Genomic DNA, 26478 nt, shown 5'->3' with positions numbered 1-26478 from the left:
TGAAAGCCACATTCTTGCAGTGTTTCTGATGGGATATGTTTGGTTATTTGAATTTTTTATCCGTGGTTCTTTTATAGGACTGGTCTTTGATGTGTCCAAATGAATGTCCTGGTCTGGATGAGGTTTGGGGAGAGGAATTTGAGAAGTTATATGAGAGGTATGAGAAAAATATGAAAGTAATAAATATTTTAAGTACAGTTTCCTATTACAATCAAAAGTATTTATTTAGTCATTAGCCTGTTTTTAGGACTCTATGAAAACATCTAAGAGAGACTGTGATTAATAATTTTATATGTTGAGATTTACTTCCTGACTCTTCACCAAAATTGGGTTCTATCTTTCTTAAAAATTTGGGATATTTAAATTGATCCTTATAAAATTAAGGCAAAGACTAGCAAGGGAATTATTTCGCTCTGTTATGCAGTATTTTTGACAATATAACTTATGCTTTTTATTACACATAGGAATCATGAATGACTAGGACACGTGTTAATAGTGCATTAAAATTAGCACAGTATTAAGAGGTCTGACTATAGTTTTGTCCCTTTTTATTAAGAAAGGTATTATTGGGCTGGGTCATAATTCAGTGATGGAGTGCTTGCCTTGTACATATGAGGCACTTGGTTTGATCCTCAGCACCACCTTTTAAAATAAGTAAATTAAATAAAGGTATTGGGGCTGGAATTGTGGCTCAGTGGTAGCGTGCTCGCCTGGCATGGATGAGGCACTGGGTTTGATCCTCAGTACCACATAAATGAAAAATAAAGATGTTGTGTCCACCTAAAACTGAAAAATAAATATTTAAATAAATAAAGGTATTGTGTCCATCTACAACTAAAATTATTAAAAACGAAAAAAGAAAGGTATTGAGTGGGGGACATTTGTGGCTTTACTGGAGTAAAATGAACATCATATTTCTTAGTAAAAATTTAGTAATTTGCAAAATATTATATTTTAGTGTGTTTCTTCAAACTGCAATAAAGATTTTCCTAGGGAATATTAAAATAATACTAGCTTTGCCTTTTAGTTATGAGAAACAGGGTCGTGTTCGCAAAGTTGTAAAAGCTCAGCAGCTTTGGTATGCCATCATTGAGTCTCAGACAGAGACAGGTACCCCGTACATGCTCTACAAAGATTCTTGTAATCGGAAGAGCAACCAGCAGAACCTGGGAACCATCAAGTGCAGCAACCTGTGCACAGAAATAGTGGAGTATACCAGCAAAGATGAGGTAGGTAAGAATGCCTAGAATACTGAGAGAAACATTTATGTATTTATTCAGTAAGATCCTCACTTGATGGGTGAAATGAGTTTTCTGTTTGTTTTAAAGTGAAATATTACAAACAAGATAGGCTTATTACAAAAGAAGGAAGTGGTGTTATATGAGCCTGTAAATATTCAGTCTAACCCATATGGGAAAGACTGTTAGTGCTTTCTTAGCACATCATTATAATAATGCTTACTTGAGAAATAGGACTATATAGTTATATATAATGGATTAGGAAAACCACAGAAATGTATTAGAATGTTTATTCAGTTTAAAGTGCATAAGCATGTAGAATACTTCAGAGAATGGTGAGCCAAAATTCTAATCTCATATTTCTAGGGAGATTGCACAAAAGAGTCAAGGCTAAAGTCAAGGAATTTTTTTTTTTTTTTAAGTGCTTTGGGAATGAGGATATAAATTGGGTAGAGTGAATGACGTGAGGTCCAGGGTTCAATCCCCTGACACACACACACGTGTACACACACAAAAAAAAAGCTTTCCATTTGGGAAGAATGCCTTATGTGATGGATGAGAAATAGGGCTGGTTTTTGTATAAAGAGTGTTGAGTGTTTTGATGGAGCAGATATATTAAGACTTGGTATATTAAGAGATAGCTATTGCTAGAGGAAGAGAAATAGAAGGTAGAAGCTAATATGTCACAGAAGTAAGAAGCCCTGGTACATTTCTGATAGGTAAATATCATCAAAATGCTAACATGAGAAAGATGGTTCTAGATTATGGGTATACAGCATTTTAGTGTGAGAGAAGTTAGAGTTTAACCTAAGGAGGTTGTTGTAGTAGTTGTATGTCAGGCTGATTGGATGTTGGTTAGAAACTAGAGGAAGGATGAGATCCTTGATTTTAGGACTTTAGGACTTTAACAAAGAAAATACAAATGAAAAGTTAGAATTAATGGGAAATGAGTTAAACACACTGCTGAGGTTACAGTTTAATTAAAAATTTAAGCACCAGGTATATATAAAATATTGTACTAAGAGCACTGGAAATATAAATGAATGTGGCTGAGTCTCTGCCCTTTGAAAACCTTATAATTTGGTTGGAAGAAATTGACATATACTGGGCTGGGAATGTGGCTCAGGCGGTAGCGCGCTTGTCTGGCATGCACATACCACATACCAACAAAGATGTTGTGTCTGCCGAGAACTAAAAAATAAATATTAAAAAAAAAATTCTCTCTCTCTCTCTCCTCTCTCACTCTCTTAAAAAAAAAAAGAAACTGACATATACTCAAGTAACTATCTGCAGGTTAGATTATTTTATAGAAGCTAGAGTGATATTTTTAAAAATCACTTTATGTCATTTGCACAAATCTCTGACTTGTCAACACATGCAGAGTTCTTTTTTGTTTTATTTATATATGACAGTGGAGTGCATTACAATTCTTATTACACATAGAGCACAATTTTTCATATCTATGGTTGTATACAAAGTATATTCACACCAATTTGTGTCTTCATATGTGTACTTTGGATAATAAAGATCATCAAGTTCCACAATTATTTCTAACCCATGCTCTCTCCCTTCCCCTCCAACCCATCTGCCTTATCTAGAGTTCGTCTATTCCTCTCATGCTCCCTCTCCCTATAAGGAGGCTGAATCAGCCTCCTTATATCAAAACATTCCGCATTTGGTTATTTGAGATTGGCTAACTTCACTTAGCATTACCTTCTCTAACTCCATCCATTTACTTGCAAATGCTCTAGCCCTAATAATTTTCTTCCTCACATATGTCAAGCATGCTCCTGCCTCAGGATTTTTGCTCTTTACCTTAAATGTTAAAACACCTCTTTTTCCCCAGTACCCATATATCTTGCTTCCTAACCCCTTAATTTCTCATGAGGCCTTTTTGGCAATTCTCCTTAAAAATGATGCCCCTTCATCATTCTCTTTTTTTTTCCCTAGCATTTTTCAGACTTTTAAGAACCAAACTCTATTTTAAAAATGGGTATTTGGCAGGAGTGTAGAATAGAGTAGATGGGAAGAGCATCAGAGAATCCAGTTAGGAAATTGTTTTAGTATTCCAGATGAGAGGCTTTGAGATCCTGGATTGGGACAATCATAATCAAAATGGAAAAAAAGGTATACCAGATGTGCTAATGTTAAAAACATAAGGAGTGGTAAGGCTCGACATGGTGGCACATGCCTGTAATCCGAGTGATTCAGGAGGATGAGGCAGGAGGATTGTAAGGTTGAGACCAGACTTGGCAATTTAGTGAGACCCTCTGCAAATTAGCAAGGCACCGTCTCAAAAATTTAAATAAATAAAATAGGACTGGGGAAAATTAGTACAGCTACTCTGGAAAGCAGTATGGAGATTGCTCAATAAACTAGGATTGGAACCACTACATGACCCAGCTCTTCCACTGCTTGGTATATCCAAAAGAACTAAAATCAGCGTAGTGTGGTGATACCACTGTTTATAGCAGCACAGTTTATAATAGCCAAATTATGGAATCAGCCCAGATCCCAGTCAAGAGATGAATGAATCAAGAAAATGTGATACGTATACACAGTGGAGTTTTACTTAGCCATAAAGAAAAACGAAATGACATTTGCTGGTAAATGAATGGAAATGGAGAACATCATGCTAAATGAAATAAGCCAGACTGAGAAAATCAAGAGTCAAGTGTTTTCTTTTGTATGTGGAAGCCAGATTAAAATAAGGGAAAGAGGGTGGTGGGTGGGGGATTAGATACTATAAAAATAAAGGGAAGACCAGTAGAGTAGAAGAAAGAGAATGAGAGGGAGGGAGGAATGGGGAGGAAATATGGAATAAACAACAAAATCATGTTATATGAATATGTGTATATATATATATATATAAATGTACCAAAGGAATTTCTTTATGTGTAGAAAGTGCCAATCAAAAATAAGTAAAGAGTTGGGCACGGTGGTGCATATCTAATCCCAGCAGCTCAGAAGGCTGAGGCAGGAGGATCACAAGTTCAAGCCAGCCTTAGCAACTTAGCAAGGCCCTCAGCAACTCAGTGAGAGTCTGTCTCTAAATAAAACATTTTAGAAAAGGGCTGGGGACATGGCCCATTGGTTAAGCAGCCCAGTGTTCAATCCCTGGCACAAAATAAATAAATAAATGAATGAATGAATGAATGAATGAATGAATGAATGAATGAATGAGGAAGTGAAAGGGAAATCAGTAGGGTAGAAGGGAAAGGTGGGTAATGGGGATTGAAATTATATTCCTTGAATGTATGATTCTGTCAGAATGTACCCAAATACTAAGTATAATTAGTGCTCTTTTAAAAAAAAAAAAAGTAGGGGGAGAGTGTTCAGGACATAGCTCATTACTATAGGTACTTTGGGTTAAATTCTCAGTACCCAGAAAAAAGAAAAAGTTACAATATCTGCCTGAAAAAGTAGCTCACTATCTAGTGTAATTTAGTAAGGGATTCATCTGGGGATCTTTTTTCGAAATCCACAAATTTGGATCCTGTGTTGTCAGAATGTCAGTGAGGGTGAGATGGATGTGTGTTTTGAAAGAGCTTTCCACAGTAATGGAAAAGTTTGATATGTTGTAGCTTTTACGCACTTGAAATAAAACTAGCACAATTGAGAATTGATTTTTTTGAGAGGGATCTCACTAAGTTGCTTAAGTCCTCACTAAGTTGTTGAGGCTGGTCTCAGAATTTGTAATCCAGCCTCTCAAATTGATGGGATTACAAGCACGCACCGCCTTTCCTGGCTTTTAATCTATTAACTAGCTACCATATTGATTGGATTATGCACATCTACTAAATACTGAGATAGGTATACAGAAAAAAATTATAGCAAAGTGTGATATATGCCTGGCTCTGTACTATGGAACATAGAATTCTCTTTTCATCTTATTTCACTGGTGTGTGTTACAACTCACATAAGTGACTATATATTCAAGAGAGAGAATCAGTGGGATTTAGAAATGTACTGATGAATGATAGAGAAGTCTAAGATAAAAATTTAAAACTTTAATATTTGGGAGTGTTAGAAGCTAATGGTGGTATCATTGGCATAGAGAGAAGAAATAAAAATTGTATAATTCTTGATTTCTTTTCTTTGCATTCCAGGTTGCAGTCTGTAACTTGGCTTCCTTGGCCCTGAATATGTATGTCACATCAGAACACACATATGACTTTAAGAAATTGGCTGAAGTCACTAAAGTTGTTGTGCGGAATTTGAATAAAATTATTGATATAAATTACTACCCTGTCCCAGAGGTATGAATATATTTTTTTTGCTTATTATTAATAACCAAGGTAGAGGGAGCTTATCATGATCTGCAAATCATAATTTAAATGTTAGAAATAAAGAGGAAACAAATGTTTTTGGTACAGAATGTTAGATTTTGTGTTCAATGATGTTTTTTCTTTTTCTTCTCTTAATCTGTTGGCACAAAGGCATACTTATCAAATAAACGCCATCGCCCTATTGGAATTGGGGTTCAGGGTCTGGCAGATGCTTTTATCCTGATGAGATATCCTTTTGAGAGTCCAGAGGCCCAGTTATTGAATAAGCAGATCTTTGAAACTATTTATTATGGAGCCCTGGAAGCCAGCTGTGACCTAGCAAAGGAGCATGGCCCATATGAAACCTATGAGGGTTCTCCAGTAAGCAAAGGAGTAAGTATATGGATGGATTTTTCTTTTTCTTGTGAGTACATTTAATGGGCTAAGTCATGACACCAAAAGATAGGTCCAAATTATAATTCCTAGAACCTGAATATATTCTTTACTGATTCCAAAAGGGTCTTTGCAGATGAGATTGAGGTTGTTGAGATGTGGGTCATTCTGGATTATGGAGGTGGTCCCTAAATCTGATAATGGTTGTCTTACAAGAAACATAGAGAAAAGGGGGAAGCAACATGACCTTAGAGGTGGAGATTACAGTGATATAGACAGAAGCCCAGGAATGCCACATTACTAGTAGATAGTAGAATTTAAATTCAAGTCTTATCCAAAATCATTATCTTGTTTCCCAATTAACAGTAAATGAGCAAAGGGCTAATTTATATCTTAAAGTGCCAATGTTTAAAGATTGAATCCTGGCTCTACTACATATTAAATGCTGACAGTCAGAATAGGGAAGGGACAGACTCTCTGGAGTGAGTATGACCCTCCCAACTTGTTGATTTGGAGTTTCTGTCTTCCAGAAGCATGAAAAAAATAAATATTTGTTATTTTAAATTTATTTTTAGAGATAAATGATCTACTTAATCATGAATAGTTTAGAAAGAAAAGCTATTTCCAAAAATAACATGGATCAAAGTCAACATTTTATCTCAATTCATGGTTTTAATTCACCTAAGGATTCTTTTTTTGTTTTGTTTTTGAAAGACAATGAAATACAAATTTTAATTTAAAAATATAAAATGGATTGTTACGCTGTAAAGATAATTATCATTGCCATCCCTAGTCTAATACCTACAATCTTTACTAAAATGTGAAATGTTTTTGATGACATCATTTTTTAGTGTTCTCTTTAGTTATACATAACATTTAAGTTTATTTCGACATAATTATAAAAGCATCAAATATAATTTTTTCTGATTCAATCCCAGTGCTTCTTCTTTTTCTCCACTCTTTCCTCCCCCTGTTCTCTTCCCTCTACTAATCTTTCTGTTATTTACTTATAGCTCTCTCTCTTTTTTTTTTTTAATTAGCATCTTGTGGATGTACATGATGGTGAGATTCTCTGTGGTATATTCATATATGTGCATAGGAAACTTAGGTCAGATTCTTTCTATTGTCTTTCTTTATCCCATCCCTCCTCCCTTATAGTTGGTTAATTATTATATCAGCAATAGAAAACTACAGTATTTTTGTCCTCCAGAGTAATAAGGATACTCTTCTAATCTCTTACATTTATAACTGGTTATTGCTAAAATGACTTAGAATATCTATAGGGATACTTACTGTGTTAGTTTTCTATTATTAATTTTAGTGGATTAAAACAATATACATTCATTATATGGCAGTTTACAGGAGTCAGGAGTTCAGGGTTGGCTTAGATGACCTTCTTCTGTGGGTCTCATAAGTGTCCTTTTTCAAGCTCACCTGTGTTGGCAGAATTCATTTCTTTGTAGCTCTAGAACCTATAGCATCTTGCTTCTTCAAGACCAGTGGGGAAGACTGCCTCTCATTACACAAAAGACCTAGTCTAGTTCTTTTTTTGAGGGCTTCTATCTGATAAGTCAGGTCCTCCCTTTTGTTTAAAATCAAAATCAACTTATTTGAAATCTCAATTACAACTGTGGAAATCTTTCACCTTTGTCATGATCACAGGAGTGACATCCATTACCTTCTCAGATTCTGTTCATATTCAAGTGGAAATTAAATGTGGCCTCTGCAAAAGGGACTGGGAATTTGGGGAGCCATCTTAGAACTCTGCTTTCCACATTGCCTTTATTATCAATAGTGTGATTTTCTTCTCTGTAAAATTTTAGTTCCAGCATTTCTGTAGATATTTATGAGGTAAAATATATGGTTGTTTGAGAAGTGGTGTTTTTAGCTAAATAAACAGATCATGGCAATGAAGATAAGGTTAGAATAATACTGTTAATGTAAAGAGCATCTCAACAACATGCTTTTATGAATGTTGATTACCTGGCTTGTGGATATGATATGGGCTTTCTGAGAAGACTCAACAGGGATATGGAAAAGAGAAGATCTTAACCAGTTTTCTTAGCCTGCTTCTGATCAATATGACTACAAGGCAGTTTGTCTAGTTTTTTGGATCTTGTATTTCTTACACAGGCAGAGTGGAAAGCACCATTTATGATGGAAATGGCAGTTATTTGTTTTTGTTAGTTTTAAATTGCTTTAGAGTGACAATATAAACTTGGGTTGTTTATTCCTTAGATTCTTCAGTATGATATGTGGAATGTTACTCCCACAGACCTATGGGACTGGAAACTTCTCAAAGAGAAGATTGCAAAGTAAGTAAAAAGATGTAAAGTTGCATTGGAATCAAGAGGACTCGGGGGCTGGGGATGTGGCTTAAGCGGTAGCGCGCTTGCCTGGCATGCGTGCGGCCCGGGTTCGATCCTCAGCACCACATACAAAGATTTTGTGTCTGCTGAAAACTAAAAAATAAATAAATAATTTTTTAAAAAAAAAAGAGGACTTGGGTTTTTCTCACTCTTCAGAAGTTAAGTGTATCATTCTAACTTCTAAAACTAATATTTTCTCCTCTTTTAAATGGGGCTAAAGTGAACTATCTCAGCCAATTTTTAGAAACAAACTTAGCAAGAAAATGTATAGTAACCTGCAAGTTGTTTGGCATAGTGAAAGCATTTTAATACATAGTAGGTATTATTAGTTGATCTTGTTTTAGGGGCTTAACACTTATTTAGGTAATTCTTTTTCTCATTGAAGCTTTACTTTTTCGAATATGCCTGTTTGGTTTGGTTTGGTTTGGAACACTAAACCACTGAACCAAATACCTAGCCCTTTTTTTGTATTTTACTTAGAAACAGTCTCACTCACTTGCTTAGTGCCTCACTTTTGTTGAGGCTGGCTTTGAACTCATGATCTTCCTGCCTCAGCCTCCCAAGCTGCTGGGATTGTAGTTGTGTTTATTGCTTAACCACATTGGGTTTATAAATGGCTTTTCTTTGACTTGATTGTTATAGGAAAAAATTAGGAATTTTAGAAAAGCTTTTGTAGAGTAATGTGTTAATGTGTATTAGAGAAAAAATTTTGAGTCTTTAGGGCTTGGGATAATTACTCATTAGTAGAACTAGTCCTTATCCACCATGTGCAAGGCCCTGATTTTAGTCTCCAGCACCAAATTTTGAGTCTTTGTAGGCCTTTTCACTGATGAGCTTAAGCAGTTTGTGGGCAAGTGAAACATTTTGCTGAGTGAATAATAAAACAGATTGTTTTTGTTTTCTGTTACGATGAGTTAATGCAGATGCAAAGTGTTGAATGTTTGGAAAAGGAAGCTATAGCTTTAAAATATTCTTTTAAAAATTAATATTTGCTTTTAAATTGTCTTATTTAAAAAAACAAATGTTAGATAATTTAGAAAAACATACATGTGGAAAGGGAGAAAAATGAAAATTATCCCAGTATCACTTCCCCCAGGATACTTTTTTCGCCTTGGTAATTGTCATTCTTCATACTTTACTGTGAGTATGTGTACAGGTTTATAGTACACACAAATTCAGCTTTTACAAAAAAGGACCTGAACTTCATTTTGTATTTGTTACTTTTTTAATTTTTCAAAACACTATGGGTTACTTTTTTTATATATGACTTTAAATTTCAAAATTAATGTGAGTACACATTCATTATTAGTTAAGTTACAGAAATAAAAAAGTCAGAGCCCTTCTTTTGTCAACCACTTGTCCATCAAGACAAACAAAAATAACTTACTCCTTTCGTGGGAAAATAACTTGCTCCTTTTGCCTTTGTTAATGATGTGCAGTTTTCTAGACCATTTTCAATATACTAATGGATAGGCTCGTGTACATGGACAGTTTTACCAAATGAATGTGATCAACTTGATGTAGTCTGAGCCTTTGTGTGATATTTTATTTTGGAGATCTTTATCTTTCAGTATGTCTAGATCTACCTAATGTTTTTAATGATTCTATGGTTTGGATACATCATGTATGGATTTTCCTGTCTATAGACAGATGGTATTGCTGTTTTATAAATGAGAAAGTAAAGACAGAGATAATTGGTGGTTTGCTTGATGACCACAACTGGAAAGTAACAGGATGAGATGGAAGTACAGCTCCAGCAGAATCTGAGACTCTACGCTAAGCACTGTATGAATATATAGATACACAATGTAGGAAAGACATGTTCTTTGTGTTAGAAAAACTTAAGACTAAATAAGGTAAGACGTGTTATACAATGAATCTGTAAAGGTAGGGGTCACAGAAAAGGTTTGCAGAGCAAAGAGTTTTATTTGACACTGAAAAGTGTTACGGCTCTCTTAGATGGAGCTTTGGAGGATGAGGCTGGGGCTGTTTGAAGATTTCACAGTGTGTTACGTTATATAGTCTTCCTTAAATACTTTTTCAGGCATTGAATTAAAAAATGTTAAATCTTTAGGAATTTGTAATTAGTAAAGGAAAGTCAGAAATACACTTTGAGCATAACTTTTCCCTTTTCATAGAATATTGGAGAGTTGTGATAGTGTCTGGTTTTGCCCACTTTTACATCTATGTATCCTGAGGGTTCTAATACAGAAATAAAACACACTTAAAAATACAGGGGAGGATTGAATGAATAAATGTACGTGAAGATAAGTGTAAAACTCTTGAATACTGATTTGAGTATTTCTTTGGACAAGATAGTATATCAAGTGCTCTGATTCCTAAGTACCACAATGCAAGTAGCTTAAGTTACGACATGATAAGGATTGCCAACAATAAAAATCGTGTGAGTTCTGTTAGGGGTCAGGTGTTAAGAAATGGATGAGTGCTGGGCATGGTGGTGCGTGCCTGTAATCCCAGTGACTCCAGAGACTGAGGCAGGAGAATCACAAGTTCAAAGCCAGCTTCAGCAACTTAGTGAAGCTCTAAGCAACTTACTGAGACCCTGTCTCAAAGTAAAAAATAAAAAGAGCTGGGGACGTGGCTTAGTGGTTAAGTGTCCTGGGTTTAATCCCCAGTACAAAAAGAGAAAAGAAAGAAATGGATTACTTAACAGCATTGTCTATACTATGGAACTGTATCTTTCAAAATTCAGCATGGGAGTTAAAGGCATGTACGATATTCCTCCCAGAATCTGCATATACTACAGTAATGTAAACAGCTGCCTTCCCGGCAGATTGTAGCTTTAGCACCAGCAACTAATAATCTCCTTTTCTTTAGGTATGGTGTAAGAAACAGTTTACTTATTGCCCCGATGCCTACTGCTTCAACTGCTCAGATCCTGGGGAATAATGAGTCCATTGAACCTTACACCAGCAATATCTATACTCGCAGAGTCTTGTCAGGAGAATTTCAGGTGAGAAATTCCCAACCAGATTTACAGGAAGATCTTTTAAAGGCTTAATATTGGGAGTAAATGCTCACTCACATTTAGTATGCCCCTTTTTCTTAGTTTGGGCAAAGCTTTGATACAGAGTATCATGTTCATCTCATATTGTTTAATGTTGTTTCAATACATCATAGGCATTTTAAAAAAGTATTTTTAAATTATTGATAGATCTTTATTTAATTTATTTATTTATATGTGGTGCTGAGAATCGAACCCAGTGCCTTACACATACCTGGTAAGTACACTACCACTGAGCCACAGCCATTGCTCCCATCATAGGCATTTAATAAATGCTATTCAAAGAATGAATGATGCGACTAAGTATAAAAGTAACTTGATATTAGAGTTCACATGATTGTTAGTTATTTATGATTATGGTGCTGTGTGCTACAGTCTCAGATACTTAAGTTGGGATACTAAAGATGTATATAAAAGTATTATTTAAGACTGTTTTTCAGACTTTGTTATTAATTAGAATTTCTGGTGGGTGGAACTAGGATTGGATTTTTTTTTCTTTTTTTTTCTTTTTTTTTTTTTAATTTCCAAATGTTTCTTACATGCAGCTAGGACTGAGAACCACTAATTTGTATGTGTGTGTGTGTGTGTGTGTGTGTGAGAGAGAGAGAGAGAGAATTTCTACATATTCTGAAGTAAATTTTTTTAAGGTTTAGGGAGAATACATTTCTAATTTTTTAAACTTATTTATTATATTCTTAGAAAAAACAAAAAAGAATCAATCTATATAGATTGATCCAGCTTAGGCAATGTTAGTTCTTTTCACTTTTGCAAATGCCATATATATACAGTTGTAGTTGGACACAATACTTTTATTTTATTTATTTATATGTGGTGCTGAGGGTCAAACCCAGGTCCTCGCACGTGCTAGGCGAGCAATGTACCGCTGAGTCACAACCCCAGCCCCCCCATATATATTTTTTAACTAAAATTTTTTCAGCTTTATTGAGGTGTAATTGACAAAAATTGTATATATCCAAAGTGTACAATTTGATGATTTGACATATGCGTACATTGTATAATGATTACCATAATGTTTCTCAAGTTACAAATGTCAAGATCTTTTTTTTTATGTGGTGCTGAGGATCGAACCCAGCGCCTTGCACATGCTAGGCAAATGCTCTGCTACTGAGCCACAACCTCAGCCCAAATGTCAAGATCTTAAGGGAATATAGCTTTTATATAGTGGAATGGCCTCTCAATTTTGTGAAAAATTTAATTTACCAAGCCATCTAATGTTACATAATTCTTCAGTGATCTTACTTACTTTGAGTTGTAGGCCTGTGTTCTAATGTAGGTTCTGTCATTTATTTATTCACATTTTTTTCTGCTTTTTTCATTCAGATTGTAAATCCTCATTTATTGAAAGATCTTACTGAGCGGGGTTTATGGAATGAAGAAATGAAAAACCAGATTATTGCATGCAATGGCTCTATTCAGGTATAGAATGAGAATGAAACATGCTCCTCAGGAGCTAGGATGAACACTTTGGTGCCTCTTCATTTATGCCAGACAATGGAGATGAAAATGGCTATTTGTTGTGTTCATCTCTGTGTTGTGCTAGGATTATACACACCTTTAAATAGCATGTATTCACATCTCTATCTTGTTTTTTTGTGCAATATTAGAAAGAAGAGGTTCTGAATTACTTGTATATAATTGGGAAACTTAAAATCCTGAAGTTTAGATCTCCCATCCTATCATATAAATAAGAATATTTGGAAGTAGGAGCCAAGCATGATTCCAGAATGCCTCAAAATTTGGGGCTCATTAATAAAAAGTCTGAAATTAAGAAGGAGTTAAACTTAAAAAGAAGCATGATAGAGATAGATAAGTGATAGTCCAAAAGGCATCAAATTGTGTTTATAAACTAAATATTTACAGCTGAGCATCAAGAAATGTTTTTTGTGGAGGGCTCTAGCTAAACATTGGTATGTTTGGCACACATATAAAGAGTCCTATAACCCTTCTATTTTTTGTGACAGAATCTGTATATTTTAACACAAGTTAATTCTTGTCCAAAGATAAACTAATTTATTTGGACTCAAATTGCAGTTTGTAGATCCTTTGATCATGTTGCTGTGAGTTACAATTCTGAATATTTGTGTTTTTTTGCAAAATTCAAGGATCATTCTGCTTAGCTCTGAATTTTCCTTCCTTAAAATGCTGCTAGAATAATGAATGTTTTGGCCATAAACCAGTTAAAGATGAATGCTTAAATTACCACCACCAGATTGATATTTGGTTGGTTAATGGGGTTTTGTTGGATTTTCTAAAGAAGAGTTAAATGGTTTTGGCAAATTTGATGAAGATCATATCATATGATATAAGATGAATAGTAGGGTCAGAGTAGTCAGGAAGTCCAGACCCTTGCATTGTTATTCTGGTAGTCATACTGCTTTCTTTAACTGAAGTAGTACAAACATTTGGTTTCCTTTTTTCAGAACATACCAGAAATTCCTGATGACCTTAAGCAACTTTATAAGACTGTGTGGGAAATCTCTCAGAAAACTGTTCTCAAAATGGCAGCAGAGAGAGGTGCTTTCATTGATCAAAGCCAGTCTTTGAACATACATATTGCTGAACCTAACTATGGCAAACTCACTAGTATGCACTTCTATGGCTGGAAGCAGGTTGGTAGAGGAAATCAAGGAGGACTTAATTGCCAACTTGGGATATTTGGGAATTGGAACAGTTTTATATTCTAGCCACTGACTGAATATTGCCACTTGGAAGTTTCACTTTTAATCCAATGTGTTAAATCTAACCCATGTTTTTTTGTACCAGATCAAGCTCTTACTTTGGATTTTGTTTCAGTTAGGATTATTTCATTCTTAGATTTGAAAACTTGGAATTGCTTATGGTCCTCCCTTCCTTGACTGTACATGCAGTTACTTAGGTTGGTTGTTCCGTTGTATTGCCTCTTGAATATCTTATTTCCTTTTCCACTACCATTTTTCTTTTCTTTAATGTTTTTATTAGTGCATTATAGCTACACATAATAGTGGGGTTCATTTTTGACACAATCATACATGATAATTTACTCCATTTTAGTCCCTAGTATTTCCTCTTTTCCTCCCCACTCTCACATTCCTTTTCCTCTATTCTAATGGTTTTCCTTCTGTTTATTTACTGTTTTTCTTTTTGTAAATTGGTGCTTTATGGGTATACATAAAGGTAGAATTCACTGTAATGTATTCATGTATGTACATAGTGTCAGTTTCATTTGTCATTTTCATTCCACAATTCCTCCTTTTTCCATCTTTCCTTCTCCTTTAGTCCCCTTCCTCAATTCCACTGATCTCTCCTCTAGTTCTTTGAGATTCCTTACCCCTACCTCACCCCTGCTTTCCTCTGGCTTCCACATTTGAGAGAAAAAGTTCATCCTTGACTTTCTGAAACTGGCTTATTTTTCCTAGCATAATGTTCTCTACTTCTATCTATTTCTAGCAAGTGTCATTATTTCATTCTTTATCTGCCATTATTCTTAACTGATCTCTGTGCTGTAGTATCTCTGTAACAGTCCATTTTGTGCACTGTTAACATTCCTAAAGTAAAATTTTGAGTATGTCAATCCACTATTCAAAAATATCCATTGTTTCCCCACTTTATTTATTTATGTTGTAAAAGCTAAATTATTTCCCCCATTGCTAACTGTAAAGTCCTATGATTCTGGATGTATTCTTATTCCTTGGCTGTATGATAAGTATTTATATAGAATTATCAATTGTTTTTCTTATTTAACAGCATAGTAACTCTTATCAACTCTTATTGAATAGTTACTATGTGCTGGTGCTGGTGATACTGAATTGAATGTGGTGCTCCTCATCCTCAGAGTTGTTAGAGTCTATTATATGAAGACATAATTTAGTCCTTAATTTAAGGCAGATATGTTGTATTGGGCACAGTTGGAAGTCATATACTTAAAAGTAAAGACAATTAAACAAAAATTGTTTACCTCCCAAAGAGGTAAACATTTTAAGGGTGTAGGGAACAATAGCAGTCTGATTATCTAATAAGCATTTGGGGGAGTACTTCATAGAGGAGATAGAATTGCAAGTTTAGTGAAGAGTTTGTCCTGGTTATAGGAATGTATTTTTAAATTTAAAACATTATTGTTTAATTGATAGACATGTAGGAATGTATTTTAAACATTAATCTTGAATGTCTGATGTTCTCACAAAATTTCTCCTAATAGTTGTATGTACTTCCCTTGCAGGGTTTGAAAACTGGGATGTATTACTTAAGGACAAGACCTGCAGCTAATCCTATTCAGTTTACTCTAAATAAGGAGAAGCTTAAAGATAAGGAAAAGGTATCAAAAGAGGAAGAAGAGAAGGAGAGGAACACAGCAGCCATGGTGTGCTCTTTGGAGAACAAAGATGAGTGCCTCATGTGTGGATCCTGAGAAAAGGCTTAGAAGAGACCAGCACATCTTCCATAACCAAACTACTTGAGCATAGATAGGTGTAGTGGGTTTGCTTGAGATGTTAAGACTTTGCTGGACCTTATTGCAACAAAAGTGTAATTGATTTAAAGTACTTTTTCTATATACTATTAAGATAATGATCTTTTAAAATATTGCTGTGTTGGGACCAGAGTAGAGGTTTTAGGAATGAGAAAGAAGTCATCTTGGAAATAGGAAGTGATTTAGTGAGGTTTTGTCACCCCTCTAGAGCACTCCTTTTCTGATGATCTCCATGTGTTTAAAGAGACTTAGTTTTGCTGCTTTCAGTGGTGGGTTCCTAAAAGCAAAACTGAGTGATGACCCATCAAAAGTGCTGATAGGACCTTTATCTAGATGAGGTCCATTCTGAAATAAAGATAAACATTTCTAAGTGATTGTGTGAGTTAATTTATTTATTTATTTTCATACAAAAGTCAAGTCTGAAAAAACATTTTCTGTTCTTTGCAAGTCTAGGGAGGAGATTTTAAGACAAGTATATTCAATATAGAATTCTAATGTTAGTATATTCCTCCCCCCATGGTAAAATACACATGACATAAAATTTACCATATTGTTCATTTTTAAATGTAGATTTCAGTGGCATTTTGTATACTCACAATGTTGTGAGACTGTCAGTACTACTTATTTCTAGGACTTTGTCATCACTCCAAACTCTGTACCAGTAACTCCTCTTTCTCCCCTCCCCCTCAGTTTCTGGTAACCTCTGTTCTACTTTATGTTTCCATGTCTGTCCTGGGTTCCTCGTATACATGTAATATGTTATTTGTCCTTTTGTATTTAGCTTATTCACTTAGCATAATATTTTCAATGTTCATTCATGTTGTAGTTTGTATCAGAATTTCATTCCTTTTAAAGGCTGAATATATATAATATTCATAATAATAATTCATAAAAATATAAATTTGTATATATAATACCCCCACACACATATATATGTATATGTGTGTATGTATGTATATATAGGCACATACACACAATGAATTTTATACTAACAAATTTATATACACACATTGAGGAGCTGAATAGTATTTTTTTTTGTTTGTGTGTGTAGATAAGTAGATATTTTGTTAATTCATTATCCATTGATGAACATTTGGATTGTTTTCTCCTTTTTTAACTTTGAGTAGTTACCAAAATTTGCCATAGTAGCTATGATGTTTTATGTTTCTGCCAACAATATGCAAGGGCTCCATTTTCTCTACATTCTCATCTATACTTGTTAATTTTTTATATACATATAATTTATTTATTTTATGGTACCAAGTTTCTTTATTCAAAGGAATGGTACAATTAAAGAAATTAATGGATGTTTTGGTGCAACTTATAGGACAGTTAAATGTAACTCCAAAATGCATACACTGCCTTGGTGACCAGGGAAGTCTCTGTGACTATAATGAAGTCAGCCTAAGGCTTAGTTCTTGATATCACTATCTCCCAGGGTAAGCATGCCAAAGAGATATTCTGCCATGCCAGATTCCAGGGCTCCTACCTTGTACAAGTTGATTACATGATCACCCAGTTCTTCTATGTATTTTACCTGCTCATTTAGGTAATGAGTCTCAAGTCACACTAGTGGGGGGTCATTTTTGTCAGTAGCAGTTCAGTAGTGACTGATTTACTTTTTTCTAAGTATAACATGTATTCTGTTGCATTTAGCTTCCTTTCTCCATCATCACAGTATGGTTTCTTGATATCCTGAGAGAAAATTTGGCCATCTCATTGGTTCTGCAGCTTCGGTTTTTCAGCATGTTCCCTCTCATGAGATTGGTGAAGAAAGTATTTGGTAGTTCTTCAAAGCCATATCATCATGGTCAAAGTAGTAGATGTTGGAGGCTTAGTGCTCCATGTGGACCTGGAGGTTGATAGCAGCCTCTTGGTGATAGTTCTGGTACCTCTGAAAAGAGGGTGTAGTCATCATGTTGGGTAGCTGAGAGGCATGGCTCTTTGAGTGGAAGCCTGGGGTGTCTAAGAGTGCTTCGTGCTGCTGACTCTGAGCAGCTGTTGGGATGGGGATCTGGTAGGGTTGGGATCAACCACCAGGTTCTATCCAAGTACTGTTGAAGTAGGAGAGCATAGTAACTTCTCAGTGAAGCATGACTCTTAATTTTTCATATTTTTTTATAATAGCCACTCTAATAGCTTTTCATTATAATATATCTTAGCATAGGTCTCTGAGTTTATCCTTTTGAGGATTTTGTGGGCTTTTTGGATTTATACATTCATGTTTTCCATTAAATTTGTGAAGTTTTTGGCCATTTTATCTTCATATAACCTTTCTGCCCTTTTCCTTCTTATGGGATTCTCATAATTCATCTATTGTGTCATCTGATGTTGGCTCTCAGATTCCTTTAGGCTCTGTTCAATTTTCTTTATTTTGTTCTCTTTCTATTCCTCAGACTCAGTAATTTCAGTTGTTCTATCTTTAAGCTCACTGATTATCCTTCCTGCAAATCTATTAAATCTCTCTAGTAAATTTTTCCTTTTAGTTATTATTGTACCTTTCAGCTCCAGAATTAGATTTTTTTTTTTTTTTTGGTCATTCTTATGTCAGTTGATAGTCTGGTTTTCTTAATAGTTGTTTTCCTGATTTCCTTTACTTATTTGTCCATGTTTTCCTTTAGTTTTTTAAGTAGTTGTTTTATGTCTTTGTCCAGTAAGTCCAATGTCTTTGCTTAGGAATAGTTTCTGTCAATTGATCTTATTCCTTGAATGTTTTTCTGCTTCTTTGTATGCCTTGTGTATTGTTGAAAATTGAGAATGTGACAATTATAATGAAGTAATTCTGGAAATCAGATTCTCCTCCAGGGTTTGCTATTTTGTGGTATTTTGTTTGTTGATGTTGAAGATTGTAGCATTCTGTTTTTGAAACTCTTCTGAACTATTTTTGCAGGGATCATTCCTTGTCATGTATGTTCATAGAGGTCTATTTCTTTAGCATATGTTCAGTTAGTGTTTAGATAAAGACTTCACGAACTTCTAGAGCTCTCAGTCTTTGCAAAATGGCCCTGTGCTGGGGCATTTCTTCTGCACTTGGGTTGGCTTAGGATCTGCGCCTAGGGTGGTTAATTTTGTCAACTGGCTAGAGCATAGTACCCAGATATTGATCAAACACTAGTTTAATTATTGATGTGAAAATATTTTTTAGATGAGATTAACCTTTAAATTGATAAGAGTTTGAGTAAAGCTGAATACCCTTCATTATGTGGGTGACTTATTAATCAATTGGAGACCTTAAGAAAAAAAAAAAAAGACTGAGGTCCCAGAAAAAGGACTTGTGCCTCTAGACTGTCTTTGGACTCAAGCTGCAGCATCAGCCTCTTTCTGAATCTTTATGTAGACATATACATAGATATAGTTATACACACATATCCTTGGGGTTGTTTCTTTGAAGAGCCCTGATTAATACAGATTGATTTTAGGGGAACCAGTCATTTAGAATTGTTCTGGAGGAACAGACTCTTAAGAATGAGTTTTCTGAATTGGTTCTGGGGTTTCTTAAATTGATTCTTTAATCTGATTTGATTTAAAGGAGCTAAAGATTTTATTTAAAGAAGTAAAGAGAGCACTGATAGTCCATGGTATGATGTGGCAATAGAGATAAACAAAGTACAACCATTGGATACTTAAAGGCAAGGCCTTGAGTGACCATATATGTGACCTTCAAACATTTTTCTCAAATTAGTATAGATGATTAGCTGTTTGCTTCAAATTTTACTGGAAAAAAAATTAGGAAAAGAAAAGGATGAGCTCCGGGTTTTGAAGTTCCAGCTCAGTTGGTGCATGAGTGACCTGAAAAATTGTTAAGTCTTCCCCGAAAGAAACCTATTTTCTGTAGCTGCAGAGTTGAGATTGCTGAAAATCAGACTCAGAATCTTAACCCTGTGAGTGATTGAATTACAAAGTTTATTTCCTAACCTGATAGGGTATTTACTGTCAAAGTGAGGACATTGTTTGGGAGTGAATGGAATCCTAAAAATTGAAATGACAACATATGGGGAAATCCTGATGAAGTTAGGAACACTGAAGCCCTATATTCTGATGATATGTTGTTGTTGCCACCCTATCTAAGGAGCTTAAATCTGCTTTGAGGAAACTCATGACCTCACAATGAGTCTAGTGAGGGTCCCCCAAACCATCCTGTGTTATTTCTCCACTTCTGGAATGCAGAACTGGAATAGTCCTGCTCAGCAACTGACAGAATCCCCATGTTGGTTCTCTGATCTGAGTGAGGGCTATTAATAGTGTGAAAAGCCAAGTGTAAGCCACTAAGAAAAGAGTAAACCAAAATCGTTGCATTCCTGGAAGGATGGCAGAGAATAGTGGCACCACTGACATAAACTATTCAGGAGAGGTGATTCCCACCCCATCCTCATCCAACTCACCCCCTTAGGCTGCATAGAAATTATCTTGGGAAATGACAATGGATTATTGTCACATCAGGGAGTTTGAGGAGGTCTCTGCAGAGGCGGAGAGACTACTTGGACCTTCCATGCTCTTGACATGCCACAGAAAGAAACTTAAGGACACATCAGGTTTTAACAAAGAAGAGGAGTTTTATTAGTGAAAAGTAAAGATACATGTTCTCAGAGCAGAATGTGAGCAAGAAGTGCTTTGGGGATCTTCAGCTCATCTTCTAAAGGAAACATAAAGGATGAGTATAGGAAGTTAAGTGAGAACACAATCAGTCTGGTGAACTCGGTTCTTTGATCATAAATCAAAAGATGTTTATGGTGGGCTGGTCTTCCAAGATCTTAAGGTTGGCATTGTCTTCTTTCTAGATAACTTTTAGAATGTACCGATAATACAGGTTTCTGAAAATACATCTCCCTTTGGTTTTCCTAATCTAAGAATAATTGTGTGAGCTAATACTTTAATCAAAATGAGGCAGTTTTCATAGATGAGTGAATTTAAATAAAGTTAAATTGTAGTTGTCTCAGAAATTTGGGTATGACAGACCCTGAGGAAAAAACAGGTCTGGTAAGTTAAGTCTGATTATAGGGCTTTTAGATTTACAACTAGTCTTTTTCTTTCCTTTGGTCTCCTTTCTACTTATCTTTATTTCTTCTCTTACCTCATTATCATAAGCTTATTTGAGGTGTGATTCCAAGTAGATATGGTTTCTATGCTTGAACAAATCTTCATATCCCTCGGTAACCTGGTATGCAGCTATTGATTGGGCAAATGCTTTTTTCTCCATGCCCCTTAGTAAAACCACCATCCTGCTTTTAGCTTGCAAAGCTAGCAACATACCTTCATTGCCTCACTTTAAGAGTATATTAACTCACTAGCCCTATCTCATAATTTAGTTAACACAGGATTTTGATCAGCTTTGCCATCCATAAGACATTGCACCAGTCCAATGTATTGATGACATGTTGATTGGAACTTGTGAGTGACAACTCCAGACTTATTGGTAAGAGAATTACATGTCAAAAGGATAGGGAATAAATCTCACCAGAGTTCAGGGGCTTTCTACATCAGCAAATCTTCTAGTGGAATAAAGCATGTTGAGATATTACTTCTAAGGTAAAGAATAAATTGTTGCACATGATCCTTCCCACAACCAAGAAAGAGATATAACACCTGGTGAGCCTCCTTGAAATTTTGAGGCAAAAAATATCCTCCTTTCGCTGAACTACTCTAGGTTGTTTACCAAGTGACCTGAAAAGCTTCTAGTTTTGAATGAGGCCCAGAACAGGAGAGAGCTCTGCCACAGGTCTGGTCTGTTGTGCAAGCTGTTCTGTTATTTGGGCCATATGATTCAGCAGATCTGATGATGATTGAAGTGACAGTGGCAGATGGAGATGTTGCTTGGGGATTTGGGCTTCTACAGGTAAATAACAGCTAAAGCCCTTAGGATTTTTGAGCAAAGCTCTGCCATCCTCTGGATATCTACTTTTCTTTTTTTGTTTTTGTTTTGGTATTGAGGATTAAACACAGGGGGCACTTTATCACTGAGCTATATTCCCAGCCCTTTTAATTTTTTTTATTTTGAGACAGGATTTCACTGTTATTAAGGCTGGCCTGGAACCTGGTATCCTGCCTCAGCCTAGAGTTACATGATGTGCCACCACATCTGGCTGTGTTCTCCTTTTGAGAAACAGCTTTTGGTTTTTTTGTTTGTTTTTGTTGGACATTTGGGGAATTTAATCAACTGCCATACGACAACTGAATGCTTCATAGCAATTATAACGTTATAACGATAACGATGGCCATTTTCTTATTTCTGAATAAATATATTAAGTGAACAGCAGAACTCAAGCTACACTTGGCTGTTGAAAGCTGGAACTTTCAATATAATGCAAACATTTTTCAACAGACAAGGGGCAACAAACAGCAGAGGCCCAGCAGCCTGTCCAGGTGCTGCATCCTGGGTAAGGTGACCCAGGTAAGACTGAGGAGGGGATTGTATTCACATCACTTGGCCCTGACTCCATTGTCATTTCCTGATTAAACACTCTTCACACCCAGAAGGCTAGTAGAGGCCTGTCGTCCAGAAGGCCCAGTGCTTCCCCCACAGCCAGGCAGGATGACGGGGGGTGCTGCAAGTGGAACCCAAGGGCACCCACGGCCAGCCACTCCCAACCACTCCTCAGAGGGGAGACCGTGGAAGGCCAGAGACACACACCAAGTGAGGAGGTGCCCTGGGAACCTGGTCGAGGCCAGGCAGGGCAAGAACACCCAGAACAAAGGCACAGAGGCTGGAGAGGACGTGGCATGTTTCCAGACTGCAGGGCTGGGGTGGGGTGGGGTGGGCCACGGGGTGCAGTGACACGATTCCCAGAACTTGGACTCCAGCCTGTGGTTTAAGGGGAGCCCATGAGGCTGAGGTGGGGTCATGGGAAAGGGGGCACAGCAGATGCACTCTAGTTTGCCACCCCTCTGCTAAAAAGAACAGAGAAGTGCCAGGAGAGGAGAATATGGGCTCCCCGGGCAGCCTACAGCCCCCCCCTAGAGAGGGGCCATCTTTCTACCTCCATGGGATGAGGAGATAGGAGGGGTCCAGCAAGTCCTTCTTGGGATGACCAAGGACATGGGAGAATGGGTAAAGGAAGTCCTTGGGTAAAGAGGGTGTGTGCTGCTTACCAGCCACTACCCCCTCTGCCACCCCCACTCCCACCGCCACTCTGGCTCCCCGTCGTCTGGTGCTCCTGATATCATGAGGAACAGGACAACAGGAATGATGTACATCCAATATTTGGCAAAAAAGGACTTCTGCTCCTGGGGGGTCTTGGCCTTCTGGGCCTGCTCCATCTCTAGGCGCTCAATGAAGGCTGCTGTTTCTGGACCTGGGGCTGTGCCTGGGGGCCGCAGCTGCACAGATGTATTAAACAGCTCCAGGTCCATATCCTCCACCTCATGGCCTTGGCACCCCCCCAGGGTGTGTCACCACTGACACACCCACCACATTGCCAGCCACATCCACGTGCAGGGTCAGCTGGTCTGAGAGATGTGACTCCACCAGGGAGCACGCAGGGACAAAGGAAGAGACATAGCCGCCAGCTTCTGACCCATCAGGGACCCCTGGCTGCCTCGGGACCCGCACCCGGTACAGGCCTTTGAGGGCTGCCACATCCCGAAGTCGGTCCCGCTCCTCCTCGCTGAGCTGCTGCTGTGATAAGGATAAGGTGCCATCCTGCTGATTCTAGAGTAGTGAGCCCCGTTTCCGAAAGTGGGCACTGTCATCGGTCTCAAAGGAGTGCTCCAGCAGCCGTCCCACCGTGCTGCAGCCCTCAGCCTCTCGCCCTTCAGTCCTCACCCCTCGCGCGGCGGCGCCGGCCTGGCAGCGGCTGCCCCGGGCTCAGCTGGGCGCTGCTGCCACCATCAGCAAGAGCGGGAGCAGCCGGGCGGCCCCGGCGCCGGCGGCCGCTATTTCAATGCTTTCCCATCAACCTAGAGGATCGAGAAACAGCTTTTGACTAGCTACTGAGCCAAAGTAGAGACTAGACACTTAATTGTAGGTGACCAAATTACTATGTGTCTGAAATGTGAATCATGCCCGATGATAGAGGTATATACAAGATCAAGGCTCAAGCAGTCACTGAAAGCACAAGTTAGTTACATGAGGTGGCTGAAATACTCATGTTACCAGCTCCTGCCTACTATATGCCTTCTCTCTCCCAGACTATACTTATGGCCTCATGGGGAATTCACTAATGATCATTTGAGAGAGGAAGGAAAAAAAAATGCCTGGTTCACAGATGGCTCTGTGCAATGTGTAGGCACCACAGCCTCTTTTTGGGACATCCCTGAAGGAGACTCTTCAATAGATGGCAGGGAGCTGTGGAAGTCTTTTAAGCAAGGGAGTTATATTATCTTTATTTTCAATTTTGAGATAAGGTGTCACTATGTTGCTCATCCTGGCCCTGAATTCCTGGGATCAAGTGAGCCTCTTGCTTTAACCTCCTGAGGAGCGACCGAGTGAGTAACTTTCAGATAGATCACACTGGCTGCCATGGGGAGAAGGACCTGGGTCAGACTCAGGTCTCCATCTAGTCTGGTTCTCGGGTTACACTTGGGCTTTAGGGAAGGAACTTGTCTGTATGCCTCAGGTCATCCTTGAGGCCTTAAGAGTTTTGACTTGGATGTTTGGCTCATTTTGAGCTCCCCACGGTAGAGTCTGCTCTGGTCTATGTATCAGACTGGGACCAAGAGGGGATCTGGTCTGAGTATTTTTTGGACTGGGGACCCTGGGCATGAACTGAACTGTTTATGTAGGCTAAACTGCACATCCTGGGGTCAGGCACACATGTCAGATTTGGGACTTCAGTCAAGGTCCTCACCTGTATTTGGGACTGATTGGACTTAGAACCCTAGTTCTTAGACTGTAAACCTCAAGATTGACTGATTTATTTGGTATCAAGGAACTTCATGTCAGGCTTTAGGCTGTATTGAAAAGAGATGGCCCCAGAGAAGGGCTTGGCTTATTTATTTGCTACAGACTATGTGTTCAGGTTGGTCATGATCTGTTTTACTTGCTTTATATGCCTTCTAGTGAAGTTAAATGCATCCAGATATTAATTGGAGCTTTCTTAAAATTGGGGAAAAGAGGACAGATAAATAAACTAAGAAGGACAAATAGGTACAAGCTGTTGGATGGGAATAGGAATAGGAAAGGCAGTAGAATGAATCTGACATAACTTTCCTGTTTACACCACAGTGATCTCAATATTGTGTACATCCACAGTACTGGGATCCTAAATAGAATAAGATATATTCCATGCTTGTGTAAACATATCAAAATAGACTCTACTGTCATGTGTAACTAAAAAGAACATCATCATCATCAACAACAACAACAACAAAAATATTCTAAGAATTTAACAAGCCATGGTTTACCAACAATGGGCCAGCTGTTGAATCTGAAATCTGCTCAGGAAATTCCAGTTTGTCTCTGAGTACTGCCTATTTATCTTTTGTTTCTGAGGTCACAGTCCCAATTCCCCAAGTTGATGAAGTTCTCTTACCCTGGCAATTCCCTCTCCACTCTGGTGTTCTGCAACCTCTTTGGCTTCTCTCCAGCCTCCTGAGGTGATTCTTTTCCACAGAGCATCTTTTCTATATGTTGCCGGATCTCCTTAGTCCTCATCCCATAAATGAGAGGATTCAAGGCTCCTGGGAGCAGCAAGTATACAGCACTAAGTAGATTTTGAACATCCTGAGACACAGTCTTGGCCACTCGGAATACAATGGAAGTGGAGAGACCAGAGAGGTAGATGGTGAGGATGACCAGTAAGTGGGAGCCACATGTGTGCAAGGCCTTGGCCCGGGCTCCCCTAGAAGAGATCCGAAGGGCAACATAGATGATGCGGGTGTAGGAGGTTCCCAGCAGAACCAGATCAAAGATCACGGTGACCAATCGCATAGCCAACCCCAACCGGTTGTTGAAGGTCAAGTCTCCACAAGCTATCCTCAGAAGTGCGATATACTCACATGTGAAGTGTTGAATCACTGCCGTCCGGCAGAATTGAGCTCTTGCAGTTAGCACCACCAAGGGCACTGCCACTCCCAGGCTCCGTGTCAGGGCAAAAATGGCCAGCACACCCAGCAGGTGGGAGGTCATCAGGTCAGTATAGCGGAGTGGGTGGCAGATAGCCATGTAGCGGTCCAGGGCCATGGCTAGCAGGAGATTGTAATCCAGAAGGAGGGTGAAGTAGATAAAGAACATCTGGCTCAGGCAGCCACGGAGTGATATGGGGTTAGCATATTGCACAAAGCCTTCCAACATTTTAGGCATCACAGCTGTGGCAGCACTAATGTTGACAGCCAGGAGCAGAGCAATGAGCACATACATGGGCTGATGCAGATTCCGCTGGGCCACCACAGTGTGGATGACCAGGGCATTGGTAGAGATGATGGTCACATAGAGGAAGGTAAAAGGCAGGACCAGGAGGGGCCGCCACTCCTGCAGCCTGGGGAAACCTACCAGGAAGAAGTTGGTGTAGGAGATGTTGAAGATGCTGGTATTTCCATCCTCATCCATGAGTTTCAGCCCTGGGCTGGTACCAGGAGTGTGGAATAGAGACTGTTAGAACAAAATGATAATGGAAGAAAGTCTAATTCTATTTTAGGACCTGAGGATTTTGTGATGAAAAGCTCTCTCTTTATGTATGTGCATCTATTTCTTTGGGCTACAGGCAAGTATAGTGCCAGGTGTTGTGGAAACTACACAGATGGACAAGGCATTCCTTGTCCTCAAGGAGCTCTTGGTCTTCTGTGT

The 26478-nt window shown here is 37.9% G+C and overlaps 2 protein-coding genes and 1 pseudogene across 2 annotated transcripts in view; 1 reads left to right on the top strand and 2 right to left on the bottom strand.

Annotated features, from left to right (window-relative positions):
* The window catches only part of Rrm1 (ribonucleotide reductase catalytic subunit M1), a 33351-nt gene extending 17219 nt beyond the window's left edge, over nt 1–16132 (top strand). Inside the window, exons 11-19 of the mRNA XM_005323129.5 lie at nt 78–157; nt 1028–1229; nt 5348–5497; nt 5678–5899; nt 8138–8214; nt 11107–11242; nt 12635–12730; nt 13735–13923; nt 15510–16132. Of these exons, the coding sequence (XP_005323186.1) occupies nt 78–157; nt 1028–1229; nt 5348–5497; nt 5678–5899; nt 8138–8214; nt 11107–11242; nt 12635–12730; nt 13735–13923; nt 15510–15698 (1341 nt within the window). The 3' untranslated portion in view covers nt 15699–16132. The remainder of the gene's footprint in view (nt 1–77; nt 158–1027; nt 1230–5347; nt 5498–5677; nt 5900–8137; nt 8215–11106; nt 11243–12634; nt 12731–13734; nt 13924–15509) is intronic.
* Nucleotides 16133–22699: 6567 nt separating this feature from the next.
* LOC101966117 (ER membrane protein complex subunit 10 pseudogene) lies at nt 22700–23842 on the bottom strand (annotated as a pseudogene).
* A 1379-nt stretch (nt 23843–25221) lies between these two features.
* On the bottom strand, nt 25222–26241 carry LOC101960084 (olfactory receptor 52E8-like). Its single transcript, XM_005323128.1, has one exon. The coding sequence runs from the start codon at nt 26239–26241 to the stop codon at nt 25222–25224; it is 1020 nt and encodes a 339-aa protein (XP_005323185.1).
* Between the last annotated feature and the right edge of the window lie 237 nt (nt 26242–26478).

This window comes from Ictidomys tridecemlineatus, chromosome 4 (genome assembly GCF_052094955.1).
Source record: "Ictidomys tridecemlineatus isolate mIctTri1 chromosome 4, mIctTri1.hap1, whole genome shotgun sequence".
NCBI lineage: Eukaryota > Metazoa > Chordata > Mammalia > Rodentia > Sciuridae > Ictidomys > Ictidomys tridecemlineatus.
This window is presented reverse-complemented; position numbering and strand designations above follow the sequence as displayed.

Excerpts from the sequence above, each read along its gene's own strand:
- LOC101960084 (XM_005323128.1), bottom strand. The coding sequence starts at position 26,241 with ATGGATGAGGATGGAAATACCAGCATCTTCAACATCTCCTACACCAAC.